The following is a 10,211-nucleotide window of genomic DNA, read 5'->3' on the forward strand; positions in this document are numbered from 1 at the left end:
CGCCAGCCCGTTCCCACGCGCCGCCCCGGCCGCCACCCCCGCCCGCAGCCCCTCCCGCGCGCCGCCCCGGCAGGCAGTGGGACGGGCACCTAAGGACCGCAACCCGGGCCTCGAAGGACCCCAGGAGCCCTCCACCCGCACTTCCGGCCGCCGACTCTTCGTGCCGCCAGCGAAACCATGTTCGTCCCCTCCGGGGACTCGGTCCCCGACCTCGCGGGGTGCACCCTCCTAATGGTGAGTCGGGGCAGGGGGCCGGCGTCAGAGCGGCCCCCGGACGCGCGCAGTCTGCGGGGCCGGGTCCTGGTGGCTGAGAGCGGAATGTGCGGGGACGTGACCTTGCCCTCCGTTGGTGCCGTGCGGGCCACTCGCTGTACCTTTCTTCCTGGAAAACCTTTTCTCAGCGAGCTGTGTACCGCGCTTAAGCTGGGGAGTGATTGTCATTAGTCAGGAAACTGCAGACGGGCTGGTAAAGACTTGCCGACAGCACGCGGTTCTATCGCGGTTCATTCATTGCCTCAGTGAGCGTTGTGTTGTGTCAGGGTCTAATGGTAAGACCAGGTTCTATGTCTCAAGGAGTTCGCAGTCTAGTTGGGAACACACGTAAAAAAAGTTAGAACGTTGAAAGGGGTACAGAAAGACCCTGGGATTTATTGGGAAGGGGAGGGACACAAAGACCTGTTAAGAAAAGCTTCGTATGTGGAATTAAAAAAAAACAACATAGAACAGATTGGATGAAATAGGTGAAAGGGGTCAAAAGTACAAACTTTTAGTCAAAAATAAGTCCTGGAATGTAATTTGCAACGTAGTAACTATAGTTAACACTGTGTTGTATGTTTGAAAGTAACAGTGTAGATCTTAAAAAGTTCTTATCACAAGAAAAAATAATTTTTTGACTGAGTGGTGATGAATGTTAAGTAGACCTGTTGAGGTAATCATATTGCAATGTGTACAGATGTCGAATCACAATGTTGTGCATCAATTTTTAAAAGGACGATGGTAATAGAAAAGTCACTTTTCGACAATTTTCATCATAATGAAAGCAAGAAATATCAGTGGGGACTTCCCTCCTGGTCCAGTAACTAGTACTCTGTGCTTCCACTACAAGGGACATGGGTTTGATCCCTTGTCGAGGAACTAAGGTCCTACTTGTGGCGTGGCTCAAAGCAAAAAAGAAGTATCAGTGAATGATATAAGCAGCTTTGATAGTGTACTGAGGAAGAAAATTTGACTTCATATCAAAGTGTCTCCCTGAAAAATATTCGTTAATCACAAAAGGGAAAAAGTATTTTTGCAGGAGATACCTGGCAGAAAGAAAACATCATAGAGAAAATAATGTCCACAGGTTACTAGCAGTACCCTTGACGGTGAAGAGGGAAGCCATATTGGATTGAAGAAATGGGAGAAGACGTGGAGATGTGTATGTTTGTGCTTTTGTTCCTGAATTCACAGATAAAGTTCCTGCTTGTGTCTTAGTGGACGGACTGTAAGGAATTTGGGCTCTGCAGGGACACTGAGAAGTGACAGCGTGTGAAAAGGGAGTTTTTTTTAGAAGGAAAGATTTTAGAGGGTGCGAATAGGCTGATGGGAAGAATCCAGTAGTGAGGAAGAAACGAACGATACCCGAGATTGAGGGTCTAACCAAAGTAGCAGAATCTTCAAAAAAGGGAAAAGGAATTAAAGGAGGGTAACCAGGGGATTGGTACGTGAGGGCACAAAGTGGGAGGCTGCTCTGAGGGATCCATAGAGGCCAAAAACGAGCAGTTGCTGGAAGAGTGCAGAGGAGCAGGTATAGTGAAGAGAAACTTGGGAGACAGGATGAAGGACAATTAGTCCTCTCCTGCTGTGGCTGCTGAGGGGAAGGGAAGCAGGTCCCTGGTTTAGGTAACTGGGTGAGTAATTGTTGCTGTTTTCTGAAGTGCAAAGTAGGGAGCGGGTTGGGCAGATGCTTTGTTTGGTACCTGCTGGTTTTGATGTAACAGTGTGGAGATAGCCATTAGGCTGTGGAGTTCAGGTGAGTGGGGTGTAGGTAGAGATATGGTAGTTGGCTATTTGAAGTCATGAAAGAGAGAGTGTGTGTGTGAGAGGGAGAGAGAGAGCGAGCGAGTGTGTGTGTGTGTGTGTGTGTGTGTGTGCCCCGCATGAAAAGAAGCTCCCTCCAATCTTTAGGCACTAACGAAGCAAATGGAAAGAAGACCCAGGAACTCTGTTGTTCACACCTCACAGCCTCCGCACCTGCTTGCCCACTGCCTGACCTCATCATATCCCAAGTCTTGGTGTGACTGTCTCCCTTACCTCTTTCAGGGCTATAGTTACTGGTCACCTGAAGTGACTGTTTCCTTGACCACCCCTTTTGAACTTGCAGTCACCCACAAACACACACACCCTTACTGACTTAAATGTTTTCTATAGTACTTCCGCTATGTATTTTACTATTTTGTTTGCCACAGCAAACCACCCCCTTACTAGATGGAAACTCCACAAGGGCAGGAACTCTGATCCATTTGTTCACTGCATCCTCAGTGCCCAGAACAGGGGTTGACACATAGCAGGTATTCAGTAAGTATGCAGTCAGTAGTCTCCAGGTGGAGCTAATGAAAAGCTCAGCACCCAGGTGTGATGCACCTGGGCATTGGTATCCAGTACCTCTGCTGTGACTGCCCTCTTCTGTCTAAACTTCTTAAAGTGCTGCTGATTTGGATAACTTAATGAACTTTTTTTTTTTTTTTTACTTTTTCAGCCAGCAGTATCTGTTGGAAATGTTGGCCAGCTTGCAATAGATCTGATTATTTCCACACTGAATATGCATAAGATCGGTTACTTCTATACTGACTGTCTTGTGCCAATGGTTGGAAACAATCCATATGCAACTGCAGAAGAGAATTCAGCGGAGCTCAGTATAAATGCTGAAGGTGTGTTATATCCTTCCACAAGGCAGAGTTGTGTCAAGTCACAGCCAGACCCTCCCTGGGTGTCTTTGGCACCTGGAGTGGCTCTTTAGAATCCATAGCGGTCCCCTCCTCTCCTGCACACACCCTGGATTACAGCCCCCTCGAGAGATGTGCTTGTATTTGTACCCTTGGATAGAATGATTTTTAACACGGGGTTTCCCCCTCTTATCCTCAGTTTTACTTTCTGTCCTCCTGGCACGTGTAAGTATTGCTCACACTGGGCTCAGGCCTTTGTGTTTAATGTGCAGCGCCCCACGCAGGCTGAAGTCATCTGTCACACAGTGGTAGCGTTCATCGTAATGCACACTGACCCGGCTCAGAGAGGCGAGTCACTTGACTGCAGGAGGCCTAGGCCCTTCCCACACCACCCATCTCCACAGTTCCCTGCTGTGCTGTCAGTTGGGGTTAGTCAGGGCTCACAGCGTACAGACTGACCACTGTGTTCCTCTGGCCTCTGTATTTTCTGAAACTGGACTTAGTATTAAAGCCTTGATTATTTAGAAGCTAAATATTTTTGACCAGAATACGTGAAAGGTGATGTTATATCACACGAGCAAGGCGCTGGGAAACAGGATCTTACCAACAAAACACTCTGGTGGAGAGCAGGAGTGCTGCTGTGCAGAAGTGAGGCGTCATGGACGTCAACTCAGCCTGCCCACCTCCCTGGTTCCTGAGCTTCCAGCTCCAGCCCACTTTGTCCCAAACACGCCTGGTGGTCAGCACCCTTGCTAATGGTTGCTACACGGTCCCAGTCATCCCACATACACCAGTCCAGTGAGATGATCCCTACAGACGTGTAGAATGGGAGAGACGTGACCCACGACACACAGTGCCCGAGTCTCGGGTTGTCTGTGATGTTTACAGTGACTGAAAGCTTAGCCCTGGCACAGAGGCTTAATCACATGTTCTTGGAGACTGTGTATTTTGTCCTTGGGTCATGTCAGGGCTTCTCATTCTTGGAGGTAAACTTGGGCAGGGCCTCCTAAAGCATCAGTAAAGTGGGCCCCTTGTAGACTCTGGTGAATGCTGTGGATCCTCCTCACAGGATAAATTCACACGTATTGACTCACAGAGGTCTTATGTTTTATTTCAGGTCTTTCTGAATCTCCTGAAGAAAATAAATGTAGCTTCTGTGTTTTATCACACAGCTAAATTTGCCTGCATTTTACTCTTCCTTCTAACCCCAATGAGTGTGACTGTTCTCTAGAGAAAAGAGGGAACAATATCAGAAACCAAACCTTGAAAATGGGTCTTGAAAATGAGGTCATTTGTTATAAGGATAGAAATTTCCAGGGGAGTCCTCTAGGTTTACAATCAAAGAAGAGAAATAATTTTTGATAATTTTCTTATAGTCAAATTTCAGCAATGAATCTATTCCATAGAATAAAGCCCATGGGTGAATTCTGAGGTACTTTTAAAGTGTTTTAGCTAAATGATGTAGTACATATGTTCTGTGTTTTAATTGGCAAAAATCTTTAGGGACTTCCCTGATGGTCCAGTGGTAAAGAATCCACCTTCCAATTCAGGGAACACAGATTTCAATCCCTGTTTGGGGAGCTTAAGATCCCACAAGCAGCGGGGCAGTTAGGCCTGTGTGTTGCAACTAAGACTGGATGCAGCCAAATAAATATATTTTTAAAATATTTAAATACAGAATTTTTCCTAGTTCAGTTTTGTTATTAATTTCTCATGTATGACTCCTTAATTTTAACTATCATGTGGTTTCATTCTCTTATACTTGCAGTGTATGCATTGCCTTCAAAGAAACTAGTGGCTCTTCAGTTAAGATCCATTTTTATTAAGGTTAGTATATTGCTTTTGTCTTAAGTTTATTAAAGTACAGTATAATGAGAAAATACCGAGTCATTATTAAGATTCAAAAATCATTTTCTTTCTTTATATTTATACAGTTAAGCAGTCTGAGTTTATAGAGAAATACTCATAAAATTTCAGAGTTGTCACTATTATTTCCTGAATATATTGAAAGGAATTGGGACATATAGCTTGGGCCCTGTATATTCCTGATTCAGGTACCATGGGTGAAAAAATTTAAGCATATGAATATTACAGGTTTATTCTATTTGCATTACATTTCAAACCCATGGCACCTGCATAAAAATTACGTGTATCTGAAAATAACACTTTTGAATCCCGCTTCTCTCCCCTTCTGCTGTCACCACTCTGGTCCAGCCCGTGTCCTCTCTCATGCCCCTGATTCTGCTTCTGCACCACCCGCCCCACAGGCTGTTCCACCCCAGGTCCTGGAAACCTCAGTCAGATCCTCTTGTAGCTTCCTGTCTCCAAGCAAGTTCATAGCCCTCACCACTGTCTAGCAGGAATGTGTCCACACTGACCTGGCAGCCACTAGACACCTGGAGCTATTTAGATTTTGTTTCATCCATTAAAAGTAGAGTGAAAGGTCCACATCCCAGGTCAGTCGCCTGTTCACCTCTTGCCACACCTGGCTGACCCTCTGTGCCTGTGCACACAGTTTCCTTCTGCCAAACAGTCCAAAGCAGCTGGGTGCCAGCATCACATAACACACGTCTTACAGGAAGGAGAGTCTCCTTCACAACTACAGCACACCACACACCTGGGGGATGAGCATTAGAGAATACTCAGATTTCCCCAGCTGCTCCCCACACACCCATCAGTTCTACATCCAGGCAAAGTTCAAGTATTGCCTCGGCTGTCACACCTTTTTAGCTGGTGTTCAGCATGGAGCTGACTTCCTCCTGTGATTCACAACACGGACTGTGCTGAGGGACCCAGACAGGCATTCTGCCTTCTGGCTTACCTAACCCAGAATTTTCTGGGGCAGAATTTTCTGCCCCAAATTCTGCCCCTGATCAGATTTGGGGCAGAAAATTATAGTCATTGTTCCTCATGTTTCACCTTCAGTGCAAAGACAATAAGTGGATCTGAAACTAACTATAAGTTTAGCATACATAAACTGTTAATAGTATCATCACAAAGACTGATGAAATACTATGTAGGCTACTCTTGTTACAATCTGAGATCTAACTTTGTATTTTCATTGTACTCTTTCCATGGTATACAAAGTATAAATCAAAGTCATTCTGTGAAAAACTGCTTTCCTGGGTGAAATGCAGCGGCTGCGCCAAAGTGGTGGTTCTTTCTAGCAGCCACTCGTATCACCGTAATGACCTCCAGCTGCGCAGGTAGGTCTGTGTCTCTGGACAAGTATTTTTGTTAAGATGTGTACAGTTATTAGGATGATTTCTTTACTAAAAGGTTAAAACAAAAGTTTAATGCCATCCTTTCCTTTTCTCCCTGGAATTTAGAAAGAAGGAGGTAAAGATTGTGGGGAGGCGATGGCACCCCACTCCAGTACTCTTGCCTAGAAAACCCCATGGACGGAGGAGCCTGGAAGGCTGCAGTCCATGGGGTCACGAAGAGTCAGACACGACTGAGCGACTTTACTTTCACTTTTCATTTTCATGCATTGGAGAAGGAAATGGCAACCCACTCCAGTGTTCTTGCCTGGAGGGTCCCGGGGACAGCGGAGCCTGGTGGGCTACCATCTATGGGGTCGCACAGAATCGGACACGACTGAAGCGACTTAGCAGCAGCAGCAGGGGGAGTAGCGTTGGGGGCCCTTGGTGTTCCCAGGGCCGCAGCACTGGGGTCTAGGGTAGCAATGGGGTGCTTCAGGGGCTGCGCTCTGCTGTGTGTATCTCTGGGACTGTGCTCTGCTGTGTGTGTCATGAGCCCACAGCACCTCAGGGCTCAGCTGATGGAGAGAAAGGAGAAAGAGTACCTGAAGTTTATCAGTTGATTCAAAGACTGGATCAGTGTTTCTATTTATTTCCATGTATTCAACCATTTGTATCTGCAGAACTCCAGCTGCCTTTAAGTACAATTTCCAGGCATGTCAGATTGAATTCTTAAATAAAAGATAACGTATTCAAGAGTTAGAAATCCATAATATTTATTGCATTGTCATTTGTACACCTGTAAAATCATGAAGAAGAAATATCAGCGAAGAGTAACCTCTCAAAACGAGTTAATTTCTGAGACTGTCACAGTAGACCACATTTCTGAGGCCCTTGTAAGAGGCCTTGTCGGGGTGTGGCCGTGGGGTCTTCATGCTGGCCTTGCCTTCGGTTGTTTACCTGTCCCCAGCACAGTCTCCTAAGTATGTGACTAGCAAGTCAGAGCAATCACTTTACATTACTCTTCCATAAACTGTCAGAACTTGCATTTTGCCTTCTGCAACAAAATATATGGAAAACAAGGTAATTTTTGCTGAAAGAACTCTTGTCTTAATGTTCTTATTTGTGAGTGTTTAGTTAGTGAGAAGGCAATGGCAACCCACTCCAGTATTCTTGCCTGGAAAATCCCATGGATGGAGGAACCTGGTAGGCTGCAGCCCATGGGGTCGCACAGAGTCGGACACAACTGAAGTGACTTAGCAGCAGCAGTTAATGATATGATTGTTTCTTTCCAGTACCCCCTTCAGGTACCTTCTTACACCTTCCATGCAAAAAAGTGTTCAGAATAAAATACAGAGCCTCAACTGGGAAGAAATGGAAAAAACCCCATGCATTCCTGAAATAGACGATTCTGAGTTTTGTGTCCGTGTCCCTGGAGGAGGGATCACAAAGCTGCTCTATGACGAAGGGTGAGTGTGTCTGCCTGTGTCTTTGCTCCCCACATGATTTCAGGATGAAATCAAAATGAAATCAGGATACCTGGGAGTGTTTGGATTGCTTGCTGGAACTCTGAAAATGCCCTTATTAAATAGGTGCTGTGTTACTTTCAAGGGAAAGACTGAAATGTGGTTATAGAATTGGTTCCTGAGAAGCCATATTTAATGCTTCATTGTGTGTAGCATGTTAGGGGTCCTAACACTTATTCTCTGCCTATAGTCAGTTCTTTATGTGGTGGTGGTGGTGGTGGTGGTGAGATGTACATAACATTAAATAAACCATTTTTAAGCGTACAATTAAGTGGCATTAGGTACATTCACAGTGTTGTATACCCATCAGCACCATCCACCTTCAGGATTTTGATTCTAAATAGACCTGCACTCATTAAGTAATAACTCCTTTCTTATACCTGAAGAACCATCATTTCCTCCAACATTTCTTTTGCCTAGTCTGTCTCCGGTCTTTCCTCTCTGGCTTACACCCACAGTATATTATTTCACCTCCTCTCACACCACAGCTGCGAAGCCCCAGCCAGCTAGTCACTCCCACCTGCTCTGCAGACCACCAGCTTTGAACTGTTCTCTTGCTCTGTTCAGGCCCCGTCATCTGTGCCTACACTGCTGTCAGGTCATAGACTGCGGAGCTGAAATAACAGGAATGTGTTTGCTCACAGTTCAGGGGGCTGAACCGAGTTCAGGCGCTGACACGGCTGGAGAGGAGGCAGCACTGAACCAGAGGGGCGGCAGCCGCGGAAGAGGACCGGTGGGCTGCCTGAGCCTCTCAGCCCTGAGCACACAAGCGCAGGGTGAAACCACGAGGCCAGAGAGCAGTCCCTGGGCGGCTTTGTGACTTTGCTCACAAAGTTAGCGGCACTAGAGAAAGTGCTGAGAGAAACACACTCCTCATGGAACATTTGGAAAATATAGAACCGTCCAAACAAACAATATTTAAAATACTCAGCTATGTCAACCAAAAGTAACTACCATGACTAGTTTTTTGGTCTGCTTTCTTCCCATCGTCTTTAAAATATAGTTGAAGTAAATACTTGCAGCTGCAGGATATTGCAGCTGTAGAGTTTATGCTGTTTAAAGATATTTCTCACAAAACTGATGTTCTTTTGGTTTTCTCACATAAATCTTGCTGTGAGGCAGGAAGGTGCATGTGCCCAGGGTGAGTGTTACATGGCTCCCAGTTCCATCTCTACATGTAGAACGTGTGGCATCTCCTCGCATACGATCTGGCTGATCATCTCTGTAGGAACACAGGCACAGTGGAACTGCTGTTGGGAGGCAAAAAGAATACCTGATTGTTCTTTTCGTTTGTTGCAGCTGTTCTAAAGAAATCCCAATCGCGATTCTGCTGAAGTTCGTTTCAGAAGGAGACAACATCCCAGATGCTCTGGGTCTGGTTGAATATCTTAATGAATGGCTTCAGATAATCAAACCACATGTAAGTTTTACTAAAGCTTAAGCCTGATTGTTCGTTAGGTATTCATAAACTTGCATTTTTACATACTATATAAGTAGACCAAGTAAGTGAAAGTTATGTTAAATATAGACATCTTTATATAAAACTTACATTGAACTTTTGAAAAGAAAGCAGCTAACCATTAAGACTGATTTTTTAAAAAAAGGAAGATCTTAAGTACTTCACTGTGTTCATTGTTAGTGTTGCATTAATTATAGCAACTTGTTTATAAGGATAAACAAGTCCTCTTTGGAATCCAGGATTGTTTTTTCTTTTTTAAGTAAAACGTACAGTTATGGGAGCAATACCGTAGCTATTGGACATGCATTATAATTAAAATACATTCCCTATTACAAAATAAGAGCATTACACCAGGGAAATCAGTTAGCCTTTTGGCATAACAGAAGTAAACGAAGCCTGCTTTATATAGCAGGTGACTCTGTTTTTAATTCATGCCTTTTCACTGAACAAACTGATGCAAATCATGCAACACTTATTTTTTTTCTTAACCCCTATTTCTTTTGAATTTGATTTTGCTCCGTGGACTCCATTCACAGTCATTCTGGTATATCTTTATGATTTGGAATTTGAGGGAATTTATCTTCAGCTGTTATAAAGACAGAAATTTATTACTACTTTGTTTTTTCCTTACAATAAAAGCTAGAAGTGTCAAAACCAAAAGGAACAAACAAGAGAGTTCTGTAGTGTGTGTTAAAGGGAGAGGGAGCAGTAAAGCTGAAGGACTCAGATACTCTGTTCTTCACTTGCAGTGTGAGGACCCCACAGCATCTTCCCTGCCCTGGAAAATGCCGAGTTCCTGGAGGTTACTCTTCGGCAGTGGTCTTCCCCCTGCGCTCTTCTGATCTGTTTCAGTTTTATACCTTACTTCCCAAGATGCTTACTACCAACACAACTGGTAAACAACTGTATAAAAAGAATGTATTAGGAAATCTTTATTTGTTTTTACCATGTTTTCCATCATCTACAACAAATGTAAAGTTTGTGCAATAAATTGTTTTCTAAGTAATTTTGTCTAAAATGTGTTCTTTTATGTGTTTTTTTTAACTCAGACTTCTATATAAGTTTCCTATGTCTGCTGTAACAAATGACCATAAACTGGGTT

The 10,211-nt window shown here is 44.4% G+C and overlaps 2 protein-coding genes across 4 annotated transcripts in view; one reads left to right on the forward strand and one right to left on the reverse strand.

Annotated features, from left to right (window-relative positions):
- The first annotated feature begins 75 nt into the window (after window positions 1-75).
- Window positions 76-10,115, forward strand: PSMG2 (proteasome assembly chaperone 2). The gene is made up of 7 exons (XM_019986927.2): window positions 76-234; window positions 2,738-2,909; window positions 4,693-4,751; window positions 6,012-6,130; window positions 7,420-7,593; window positions 8,950-9,070; window positions 9,859-10,115. Exons 1-7 carry the CDS (start codon window positions 178-180, stop codon window positions 9,949-9,951), a joined length of 795 nt encoding a protein of 264 aa, XP_019842486.1. The 5' UTR covers window positions 76-177; the 3' UTR covers window positions 9,952-10,115.
- PTPN2 (protein tyrosine phosphatase non-receptor type 2) overlaps window positions 6,009-10,211 on the reverse strand; it is an 86,360-nt gene continuing 82,157 nt past the window's right edge. For all 3 annotated transcript variants that reach the window (XM_070778976.1, XM_019986808.2, XM_019986809.2), the window contains one exon: window positions 6,009-8,900. The gene's annotated coding sequence lies outside the window, so the exon portion shown is untranslated. The remainder of the gene's footprint in view (window positions 8,901-10,211) is intronic.

The sequence above is a fragment of the Bos indicus genome, chromosome 24 (assembly GCF_029378745.1).
Source record: "Bos indicus isolate NIAB-ARS_2022 breed Sahiwal x Tharparkar chromosome 24, NIAB-ARS_B.indTharparkar_mat_pri_1.0, whole genome shotgun sequence".
Classification (NCBI taxonomy): Eukaryota; Metazoa; Chordata; class Mammalia; order Artiodactyla; family Bovidae; genus Bos; species Bos indicus.